The sequence below is a fragment of the Boleophthalmus pectinirostris genome, unplaced genomic scaffold (assembly GCF_026225935.1).
Source record: "Boleophthalmus pectinirostris isolate CB_2022bp ecotype Guang Dong unplaced genomic scaffold, ASM2622593v1 HiC_scaffold_18, whole genome shotgun sequence".
NCBI classification, from domain to species: Eukaryota; Metazoa; Chordata; class Actinopteri; order Gobiiformes; family Gobiidae; genus Boleophthalmus; species Boleophthalmus pectinirostris.
In genome coordinates, this window is record NW_026571133.1 from 8655471 (window position 1) to 8667922 (window position 12452).

Sequence of the window (12452 nt, forward strand, 5' to 3'; positions counted from 1 at the left end):
GAGGCTGAGGCTTGATACTCATTCCAACACGCTGATATTGGAACGAAGAGAATATAAAGCCATTTTCAACATAAGAAGTTGTTGTTTCTTTAACAGTACCATGTGGTCTCATATTCTAGATCTGATATACAGTAGATCAGGGGTCTTCAACCTGTGGCTCGGGCGATACCGGTAGCTCTCCACCCCCTTCCAAGGGATTTCGGAATTATACCACCACCAACAAAAATTTGGTTAATTACATGCCCATTACTGTTGTAAATGTATGCTTTTGAAGCCCAAATTTGTGCACTCATAAATGGACAATGGTTTATGTTTTATAGGCGTCTCACTCTACACAAAGGCTCGATCTATAGCATGAACTTCCACTCAGTCCCAGAGGAAGTGCGCACTTGTGCTCTGTGCGACTTAAAGGACATTGAAAATTTTCTGTTTTACTGTCCTCTGTATCATGACCTGTGCTGTCAGTTGTTGTCTAATGTGTCTCTTACTGTTGGTTTGCTGTGTCTGATGAGGAGAGACCAAAGTATCTGTTTAAATGTAATGTTTGTGCAGTTTGTGCTGAAAGCCTGGGACCTCCGTAAAAGGACACTTTATGTTTGATGTGTGATCTGTCTGCTTATTGTTTTATGTGTCTTATAAGTCCATGCGGGCTGGGCACCAATTAAATGGTGCATGACACTAAATAAGTACAATAAACTAATCTAAACTAAACAGCATTTTTGTTTTGTAAAGGAAGCTCACCAGAGGAAAAAGTTTGGAGACCCCTGCAGTAGATTAAGGGGCCTATATTCCTCTATCTTCTGATCTCAGTTATAATGTTGTTTCCTCATCACAAACAGACCTGGAGCTGCATTTTGTTTCATTTTGTTTGCATTAGAAGTGGACGAAGGGAGTGTGAAGTCACCCGTAGTATTTAGCTCCATTCAAATGAAGCTGTCGATGCTTGAGGTTATAGAGACGAATTTGGAGCTAAATAAAACCCCAGGATCATGTAGAGCGGGTTAATACGAACATTTTAAGACCAAAATGACGAGACTCACAGGAGCAGTTACAGAAAGAGACAATATCTAGAGGAAGTTAATTAGAGCCAGGGTCAGGAGGAGCAGGAAGCATCCGCAAGGACACTTCCTATTTTTAACGCAGCGGGTAGAAGGTTAGTTATGTCCATTTATATATACAGACTATGGTTCCCCTTTGGGATGCTTCTTAATTTACGACATTTTAACGAACCTAGATATTGCTTTTTGCAGCTTTCATTTACAAGTATTCTTACCGTGATAACTGGCCAGTGCATTATAGGGATGTAAACATTTCCAAATCTCGACACGATATTTTCACGATATGCTTCTTACGGTACGATATTTATTGCGATTATTTACATTACAATTTACATTTATTACAAAATTGTGAATATGCTCCAGTCCATTTTAAAACTGCCTTGACCGTCTGTTGTTTCTGTTATAATGGAAATCAGCTGGAAAGTCCCCCTGAATTGTACTCTTTATGAAAGTTAGTTAATAGATATGCATATAAAAACATTTCGGAGTGAGTGCCACAACTATTTCAGGATTTTATAAACATATTTCAATAAAATACATAGTTAAGACCTTCCAAAAAGTGATTCTTAATGATTTTTGAACAAATTTTGCAGCTTTTTAGGTTTGTTGTGTTGCGCTGCTTACAAATTATGTTCATGGCAAGTTAGGAAATAATTCATATTTCTACCCAAATCAACAACTACAGATGTTATAGGACATGGTGAACAAGAGCAAATTATTTAAAATAGTATCATAGTAAATTTTTGTGAGCAAATAAGAATTATATTGATATTACAGATTGAAAAAATGTGTGGCGCTTTGAGAAGAGCAGTAAAATGACATAAACAAGGCCCGACATTTGGTCTCGCTACACTCACATTTAATTTTATTATGATATAGAAGCTGATTTTCTAACTCAATACATCACACACTAAAGGCCGGCGAGAACATCCCCCCTCTCCCGGGCACAGCAGTCACCCGTGTGCCGCCCAAAAAAAGGGGGCGTCCTGAGGGAGGAGGGGGACGTTCCCACCAAGAGAATGAGACGCTCGAGCTGGGACTTTCAAGCCAGGGCGGCGCATGAGCCAATATTCATCATAATCCAAAGAATTAAGATTTAAAACTGCTTCTAATAGTTATTTTATCATGTCAAGTCGGCACTGAGATGGAGCAAAGGATCATGGTCTATGTAGTTCCCTCTGTTTTTTAATTATCGCTGCATCATAACAATTAATTTAATCAAACAGGCTGGTAATTCGATATATTGTGAGACTTCTGACGATACGATATCATGATATTTCGGTTATTGTTAGTGATGGTCTGTTCTTACCTTCACAAACAGCTGGTACGTCTCGTTGTTGACGGTGTGGGAGTGGTAGAATTCTCCGTCGTACCACAGGACTTTGCCCATCGGGGAGTTCTCCTTGGTTACCGCGAACATTCTGCCGGGATCACAGCATTCGGACAGCCACTTCCTGTTAGGACCAACCGGGAGAGGAAGTGAGTCTCGAGACATCTGGACATTGTGAGGTCAGCCACAAAAGACAATACTGTAGGATCTTTTCTGCTTCGGGGCTGGTTACCAAGTCATTTTGAGTGCAGGAATTTGTGTGTATTTTGCACTGAAATGGCAAATAATTTGATTTTATAAGAATGTTTTTGTAATTGAGAATATCACAACATGTCAAAATCATAATTGTTATAAGTAAAAGATATATTTGAGCTTGTCTACCTCATATCTGGCAACACAAGTAGGTCATGTTTACGGAATATGGAATAAAAATTATACATCTCGTTGCCAGAATCTGACATGGCAAGTCTAAAATCATACCTCTGTGCTTTTGCTCTGTTGTATTTTGAATTTTTGTGTTTCGAAGTTTACATTTTAAAGCTGCACTGCGTAACTTTTCTGGCGGAAGGTCTGTCACGTGCTTGTCTCCATGGAGATGTTATTGATTTGCCTGGAATGTCCCACAGCATGACATGAAACACATCTCGCTAGCATTTATTCATTATACGTGAGTTTATTGCTCAAAAATACAAATATTCTGTCTGTGAATAGGGTTGCCTCTCCACAGATCTGACCTGTAATGTAGCCTCCCTTGAGACAGATGGGTTTAATCTACACTGCGGAACATTCTAAACAAAGTAATAACATTAATACACCTTTAAAGTGTGGTTATAAGCACAAATAAAAGGCCAGAAGGGACTCAGAGCTATAATCTATTTATTTATTTTATGTTTTTATTAGTATGAATGTGAGAATGTGTCTGTATTTATTCATTTTTACTGCTACAGATTTGCTTTGACGAAGGTTTGTTGTATTTCGTACACTGACAATAAAGCTAAATCTAATCTAATCTAATACGATTTTTTGGTAACACTTTATAATAACTACACCTTATTTAGCCTTAATAAAGCATGAACAAAGGCTTAATTAATAATGAAAAAAGACTTAATTAATAATGACTCACGCTTAGTAACTACTTAATTACTACCTTAATTAGCACTTGCACTTCATTTGCCTGTGCTGTAAATAGTTACTCATAATTATTTCATACTTAATTACTCATGGACTAACCATTTGAGCATTTATTACTCATTAGTAAACTACGAGAGAATGATTTACTAATAATGCAATGCAATGATAATTCAGGCAGCGTTTATCTGTTAAGTCTTTTTGAGAGCTTTTCTAAAGTGAAGACGAATTATGCTTTAGTAAACATTTACTAAGTGTGAATCATTATTAATAAAATCTTTGTTCATTATTAATTAAGTCTTTGTTCATGCTTTATTAAGGCTAAGTAAGGTGTAGTTATTATAGTTAAGTGTTACCAATTTTTTTTTTATTCAAATTAGATAAACATGACCTACTTGTGCTCCCAGATATGAGGTAGAGACATGTTTAAATATATCTTTTACTAATAACACTTGTGATGTTGATTTATCCCTAATTACCGTGCAAAAGATTGGACATGATGGTCAAGTAGCTGTTTTTAGAAAGCATTCTGCTGAATTAGAAAACAGAATGAGTCTCACATGACGCCCTCATTTGGGATGCCAATTCCAAAGTCTAAATGCAGTTGGAAATAAACCCAATAGGACTCTAAATCCTCCAGAACCTGCAGACAATGAGTGCGTATACATGCAGCATCACCCGGTTATGATCGGGTTATTGACCATAAATAAAGTGACAAACGAGTGAAATTACTGTAAAATTAAGAGCTGCGCTAAACCTGCACACGTACAATCTGCACTCGTACGACCTGCACTCGTGTGACGCTGAAAAGCTAAAACATGAACTATCTCCTATACTCTATACGCACGAAACACACTTATCATCATTAGCGCCTCTTCTGTCACAGAAATAACACACATAATCCACAGAGTCGTGTCATTTAGTCCAAAAGAAACTGATCGCATCAGCATGTATACGCGGATATGAGTATCCCGGTTTCTCAGTGCGCATGTATACGCAGTAACCCGAATACTGACATAACCGGGATATGGCTAATAACCGGGTTATTGATGTGCATGTATACGCACTCAATCATGAGCCAGTGCTAGTGCAGCGTCTGCAGCTCAGTGAAGGAATAATGGAGGTTCTGAGTTTTCACATGAAGACTGTCCATAAAGCTGGATAATCTACAGCAGGAGTCTCCAACCTTTTTCCTCCAGTGAGATACTTTTACAAAACAAAAATAACAGAGAGCTGCTCATTTTAGCGGTCACAAGAAACTGAGTGTATAAAAGAGTTATGGCCTTAGATGGGTACAGGTAAATGCCTATAAAACATAAATTATTACTGCACAAAGTTTGGCATCAAAATGATACATTTACAATGGCCATTTAATTCACCAAAAATTTGTTAAATCTCTTGGCGAGCTATTTGGAAGGGGTTGGAGAGCTACTGGTGGCTCCCAAGCTACAGGTTGGAGATCCCAGTTTTGTTACTTAAGTAAAAGTACAGATACTGGAGCAAAAAAAAAAGAAGTAAAAATAAAAGTATCACATTGCAAAATCTATTGAAGTAAAAGTATTAACGTACCTGCTTAAAAATGTACTTAAAGAGTGACAAGTAAAAGTATTTTGAGCTGATTTTGAGATCTAATAAAGCTTCAAATGTAAAGATTTTGACAAAGATTTGATCTATACAAAAGAAACAACTCAAAAATACAATTATACTGTCTGTGAATAGGGTTGCCTCTCCATAGATCTGACCTGTAATGTAGCCTTCCTTGAAATAGATGAGTTTAATCTAGAGCCAATCATGAGTCAGTCCTAGTGCAGCAGTTCTGAGCTTTTATATGAGGCATGGACTGTCCAAAAAACTGAGAATGACAAAAAATAACATGTGCCCTCGATGGCCCCAGAGCACTTTCTGTTCTACTTTTTTTAAAATATATTTTTGGACTGGATTGAAACAAACAAACTGACACATTCATAGTTTCAGCAAACAAAATATACAAATAAAAACAGCAAGAAAAAAAAAAAGTCAATTCAGTTGTTTCTGTTGAACAAAATACAGATCAAATCTTTGTCAAAATCTCTACATTTGAAGCTTTATTAGATCTCAAAATCAGCTCAAAATACTTTTACTTGTCGCTCTTTAAGTACATTTTTAAGCAGGTACGTTAATACTTTTAATTCAGTCGATTTTGCATGTGATACTTTTAATTTTGCGCTTTTACTGGAGTAACAAAACTGAGTACTTCTTCCACCGCAGCTGTAGGTGACTGTAGATTATCCATCTTTTCCCACATCAGCCAGTTTTAATTAAAATCTCCACTTTTTTTCCACAATTCCAGCAATTTAAAACCGGAAATCTGATCTAATAAAGCTTCAAATGTAGAGACTTTGAGAAAGGTTTGATCAGTATTTTGTTCAACAGAAACAACTCAAAATACAATTATTCTGTGTGTGAATAGGCTTGCCTCGCCACAGATCTGACCTGTAATGGGTTTAATCTATGGCCAGTCGTGTGTCAGCGCTAGTGCAGCCTCTGCAGCTCAGTGAAGGACTTCTGGAGGTTCTGAGCTTTCACATGAAGACTGTCCATAAACCTGGATAATCTACAATAACCTACAGCAGTGGTGGTAAGAAGTACAGATATTGGAGCCAAAAAAAAAAGTAAAATTAAAAGTATCACATGCAAAATCTAGTGAAATAAAAGTATTAATGTACCTGCTTAAAAATGTACTTAAAGAGTGACAATTAAAAGTATTTTGAGCTGATTTTGAGATCTAATATAGCTTCAAATGTAGTGATTTTGACAAAGATTTGATTTGTATTTTGTTCAACAGAAACAACTCAAAAATACAGTTATTCTCCACAGATCTGACCTGTAATGTAGCCTTTCTTGAAATAGATGAGTTTAATCTAGAGCCAATCATGAGTCGGTCCTAGTGCAGCAGTTCTGAGCTTTTATATGAGGCATGGACTGTCCAAAAAACTGAGAATGAAAAAAAAAAAAAAAACATGTGCCCTCGATGGCCCCAGGTTCATCTGTGGTTCATTTTGCAGAGCCCAAACATTCACAGATTTTGTAAAGAGGTTTTTCTTTGCTGGTATGAGGGCGAGAGACAGCAGCGAATGATCTAAATCAAACAAAAACATAATATAATACAATACAAAAAACAGCAGTAAATGGGTTAAAATGTGTATATCTATAACACATTTAGCATGTATAGTGTGTAATTTTGTTTTATATAAATATTTGTTAAGTCTCGTGATCAGTTTACAGAAGCAACCACATCATCTTTGAAACTATGGGCTGAATGTGCTTTTCTGTTGTTTACTATATTTATGAAGTACGTACAAATCTGTGTGTCATTCGTTCATATGTTTTTCAATATAAAACCAAAAGTTAGAAAACAAAAAAACAACTATTTTCTTCATTATTTGTCCCCAAAACCAAAATGAAAAAACGGATAAGGATTAGTTTTTTCAGTTTGCAATTTTGTGTTTAAATGAATAATGGGAAAAAAAAAAAAAAAAAAACAGATAACAGCCGTTTCCCGTTTACGTGACTTAAACTGTGATGTCGGACTGAACCAGGACTGAACCAGGACTAAACCAGGACTGAACCAGGACTGAACCAGGACTGAACCATTTTCAGTCCTGGTTTAGTCCCAGTCTCAGTCCTGGTCTCAGTTCTGGTCTGGTCCCTTTCTCATTCCACTTTCAATCAAGGTCTGGTTCTGGTTCTGGTCTGGTCCCGACCTCAGTCCTGGTCTGGTCCCGGCCTCAGTCCTGGTCTGATCCCGGTGTCAGGATACTGGTCTCAGTTCTGGTCTGGTCCCGGTCTTGTTCCGGTTTCAATCACAGTCTGGTTCTGGTCTGTTCCCGGCCTCAGTCCTGGTTTGGTCCCAGCCTCAGTCCTGGTCTAGTCCCGGCCTCAGTCCTGGTCTGGTCTCGGCCTGAGTCCTGGTCTGGTCCCGGCCTCAGTCCTGGTCTGGTCTCGGCCTGAGTCCTGGTCTGGTCTCGGCCTGAGTCCTGGTCTGGTCCCGGCCTCAGTCCTGGTCTGGTCCCGGCCTCAGTCCTGGTCTGGTCCCGGCCTCAGTCCTGGTCTGGTCCCGGCCTCAGTCCTGGTCTGGTCCCAGCCTCAGTCTTGCTCTGGTCCCGGCTTCAGTCCTGGTCTGGTCTCGGTCTCAATCCTGGTCTGATCCCGGTCTCAGGACACTGGTCTCAGTTCTGGTCTGGTCCCGCTCTTGTTCTGGTTTCAATCACAGTCTGGTCCTGTTCTGGTCCCGGTCTCAATCCTGGTCTCAGTTCTGGTCTCAGTCCTGGTCCCGGTCCCGGTCTAAGTCTTGGTCTCAGTCCCGGTCTGGTCCCGGACCTGGTTTGGTCCTGGTTCAGTCCTGGTTCAGTCCGGCATCGCAGTCATGGAAGTCACATAAAAAAGGGAAACGGTCGTTATCCGTTTTTTTCCATTATTTATTTAAACACAAAATCGAAAACTGAAAAAACAAATTGTTAACTGTTTTTTCATTTTCGTTTTGGAGACAAATAATGAAGAAAATTGCTGTTTTTTTTCTTTTTCTTTTTTATATTTTTGGTTTTATTTTGAAAAACGAATGAACGAACCATACATGGATTTGTACAGTATATAATTATTTTTTCTCTCTTGGAACAAACTGAAAATAAAAACAAATCAATCCATCATTTTTTAAAAACTGTACCTGTAAACTGTCATTTACTGCACATTTAGAAAGTCCATATTTACATGATGTTATTGTGTTATAAAAGAAAATAGAAAAAACGCCACCTCAGTCTTTTACCAAATAAGACCTTTACTTCACTTGAGTAAGTACATTTTGAGCCACTGTTCCAGCTCTGTTCCTGCGTCTGGTTTTGTGATGATAAAACAAGACAGACGTCAATTTAAAGAAATGCTGTTATGATCCTAAAGCAAAGACAATGGATGGGATGTGTTTCAGTCGAGTCTTGTTTGTGATATCGGCTCATGACTTCAACACTGTGGCTCTAAAATAAGAATCAGAACTAAACTTGAAACATAAATAAACTAAAATTGAGGCTACGCAGTGAATAGAATTGTAACTGAATGGACATGCACTTATTACAAATCATCAATGATCATTTTGAGGCTTTTTAATCAGACGCTCGACAGTCACTTTTCTGTCAGTAAAAGCCTGTGGTTTGGAGCAAAGTTCAGAGGAAAAGGTTTATTTGACTATTCAAATCAAATAACATAGAAAAGCACCGATACTATTTAGATCTGTGATGGACTGCAACGAAGTAAAAGTATTAAAGAACAGTACAGTATCTGTGCTTTACTTAAGGACATTTTAAAGAAGATACTTTCTACTTTTACTACACTATATTTCAGAGCTGGTATCTGTACTTTCTACTCCACTTCATTTTTTAACTGGACTGAAAAGTAAAAGTATTTTCAGTTAACCATACAGGTCAGTGATGGACTGCAACGAAGTAAAAGCAGTAAACAACGATACAGTGTCTGTGGTTTACATAAGAACGTTTTAAAGATACTTTTTACTGTCTACTGTTACTTCATTACATTTGAGAGTAGATGTTTGTACTTTCTACTCTACTTCATTTTTAAACTGGACTAAAAACTAAAAGTATTTCTGATTAACTACATAGATCAGTAATGGATTGCCACGAAGTAAAAGTATTAAAGAACGGCACAGTATCTGTGCTTTACTTAAGTACATTTTAAAGAAGATACTTTCTACTTTTACTTCATTACATTTGAGAGCTGGTATCTGTACTTTCTACTCTACTTCATTTTGAACTGGACTGAAAAGTAAAAGTATTTCTGACTAACTATATAGGTCAGTAATGGATTGCAACAAAGTAAAAGTAGTAAAGAACGGTACGGTATACGATACTTTCTACTTTCTACTTTTACTTCACTACATTTGAGAGCAGGTGTTTGTACTTTCTACTCCACTTCATTTTTGAACTGGACTGAAAAGTAAAAGTATTTTTGATTAATTATCGAAGTAAAAGTAGTAAAGAACGATATGGTATCTGTGCTTTACTGAAGTACATTTTAAAGAGGATACTTTCTACTTTCTACTTTTATTTTACTACATTTGAGAGCAGGTGTTTGTACTTTCTACTCCACTTTATTTGTGAACTGGACTGAAAAGTAAAAGTATTTTCGATTAACTGTATAGATCAGTGATGGATTGCAACGAAGTAAAAGTAGTAAAGAACAATATGGTATCTGTGCTTTACTTATGTACATTTTAAAGAAGATACTTTCTACTTTTACTTCACTACATTTCAGAACAGCAGAAGATACTTTCTAGTGTTTACTTTTACTTTAGTACATTTGAGAGCAGGTGTTTGTACTTTTTACTCCACTAGGTACATTGAAGTACATTTTAAAGAAGATACTTTCTACTTTCTACTTTTACTTCATTACATTTCAGAGCAGATGTACTCACTTTGTGCTTTCTGCTCTACTTTTTTTTTACATTTTTGGACTGGATTGAAACAAACTGACACATTTGCAGTTTGACCAAACAAAAATATACAAAAAATAAAAACAGCTAAAAAACAATTATCGATTCAGTTAATTCTGTTTAAAAAAAAAATACAGATCAAAACTTTGTCAAAATCTCTACATTTGAAGCTTTAAAATACTTTTACTTGTCGCTCTTTAAGTACATTTTTAAGCAGGTACGTTAATACTTTTATTTCAGTAGATTTTGCATGTGATATGGACATTTTTGCTCCAGTATCTGCGCTTTTACTTAAGTGTTTGTACTTTCTACTCCACTTCATTTTTGGACTGGACTGAAAAGTAAAAGTATTTTTGATTAACTATATAGATCAGTAATGGATTGCAACAAAGTAAAAGTAGTAAAGAAGATACTTTCTACTTTTACTTCATTACATTTCAGAGCAGATGTCTGTACTTTCTACTCTACTCTATTTTTTTTTTTTTTACATTTTTGGACTGGATTGAAACAAACGAATTGACACATTTATACTTTGAGCAAACAAAATATACAAATAAAAACAGCTAGAAAATAATAATCGATGAAGTTGTTTCTGTTGAACAAAATACAGATCAAAACTTTGTCAAAATCACTGCATTCAAAGCTTTATTAGATCTCAAAATCAGCTCAAAATACTTTTACTTGTCACTCTTGAAGTAAATTTTTAAGCAGGTAGGATAATACTTTTATTTCAGTCAATTTTGCATGTAATACTTCTTTCTTTCTTTTTTTTTTTTTTTTTTGCTCCTATATCTGCACTTTAGTACATTTTAAAGAAGATACTTTCTATTTTCTACTTTTACTTCACTACATTTGAGAGCAGGTGTTTGTACTTTCTACTCCACTACGTTTTTGAACTGAACTGAAAAGTAAAAGTATTTTCGATTAACTATATACATCAGTGATGGATTGCAACAAAGTAAAAGTAGTAAAGAAGTAGAAAAGCAGTAAAGAGCATACTTTAACATTTACTTCATTACATTTCAGAGCAGATGTCTGTACTTTCTACTTTTTTACACTTTTTGGACTAGATTGAAACAAACAAATTGACACATTTGCAGTTTGACCAAACAAAAACATACAAAAAAATAAAAAACAGCTAAAAATAATTATCAGTTCAGTTGTTTCTGTTGAACAAAATACAGATCAAATCTTTGTCAAAATCTCTACATTTGAAGCTTTATTAGATCTCAAAATCAGCTCAAAATACTTTTACTTGTCGCTCTTTAAGTACATTTTTAAGCCGCTACGTTTATACTTTTAATTCAGTCGATTTTGCATGTGATACTTTTAATTTTGCGCTTTTACTGAAGTAACAAAACTGAGTACTTCTTCCACCGCTGCTGTAGGTGACTGTAGATTATCCAGCTTTTCCCACATCAGCCAGTTCTAATTAAAATCTCCACTTTTTTCACCATTCCACCTGAAATCTGAACCTATAGGTCATTAAATCTTATCAATTCTTATGTTACAGCCTGACATAAGCCTCTTTTGGATTTAACGTGCAGCAGTAGCATCCCCTTATCCGATCATCTCATATTATTCCCAGTAATGAATGTCCTATTACAAACCGGATAACTGATGTATTTTTGAGAGTATGCACGACTGTTTTACCTTAAAGCTTATCTTAGTGTCTCATAAAATAAACCAGACAGTATCGAATGAGGGGGTAAGTGTGGTTCCTGTCTGTGTTTAATTTAATTTAAGTTGTAAATCTTCGGGGAAACGCGTTGCAATGAGATGCTTTTAATCCCCCGAGCTCTTTGTCATGGGTATTGGGTGTAAAGGGTGCATAGCGGGGGCCCCCCCATCCACCACCACCACCACCACATAGACACGCATAAAAGGACAGGGGGAGATCGTTGAAGCCCGCCGCAGTGCACTTTCCCCGGCCACAAACCTGAACAGATCGATGCCCGTCTGGTTCTTGGTCCACGCGTCTCCCTGCCTCAGCACCTCCTCCGCTACGTCCTTATCGCGCGGCATTCTGTACACGGGGTAGACGTAGAACCAGCAGAGCACCAGCAAGCACAAAGCGGCCCAAACCGATAGCTTTCCCCGGTAGCATCGCAGCAGCATCTTCCACCCCGTTTTTTGGTTCGCGCCGTGTCCAAAACGAGCCGTGTGCGCAGCGAGGTACGGGCTGAAACTCCGCAAAAAAAACAAAAAAACAAAAAACAAAAACAACGAAAAGAATGTCAGATCCAGCCACTCATCTCATCCAAGAGGAGAGCCGAAGCCAATGAATGGAGACAGGGAGATGTCAGCCTCGCGCTTCCACCACGAATCGGCTCGGGAAATCCGTTATTCGCGCAAAAGGAGGACATTATTTGGCGTCTTTTCCTCGCGCTTTGGCACGCGCTCATCACCACCATCATTTCAGAAAAGTGGGCGTCCTCTCGCTGCTGCATCTCCCCCCCCA

The 12452-nt window shown here is 37.3% G+C and overlaps 1 protein-coding gene across 1 annotated transcript in view; it reads right to left on the reverse strand.

Moving 5' to 3' along the window:
• st8sia1 (ST8 alpha-N-acetyl-neuraminide alpha-2,8-sialyltransferase 1) overlaps window positions 1-12452 on the reverse strand; it is a 49835-nt gene extending 37383 nt beyond the window's left edge. The window contains exons 1-2 of the mRNA XM_020935967.2: window positions 11931-12452; window positions 2368-2512 (exon numbers count right to left, since the gene is read on the reverse strand). Coding sequence (XP_020791626.1) covers window positions 2368-2512; window positions 11931-12109 — 324 coding nt within the window. The 5' untranslated portion in view covers window positions 12110-12452. The remainder of the gene's footprint in view (window positions 1-2367; window positions 2513-11930) is intronic.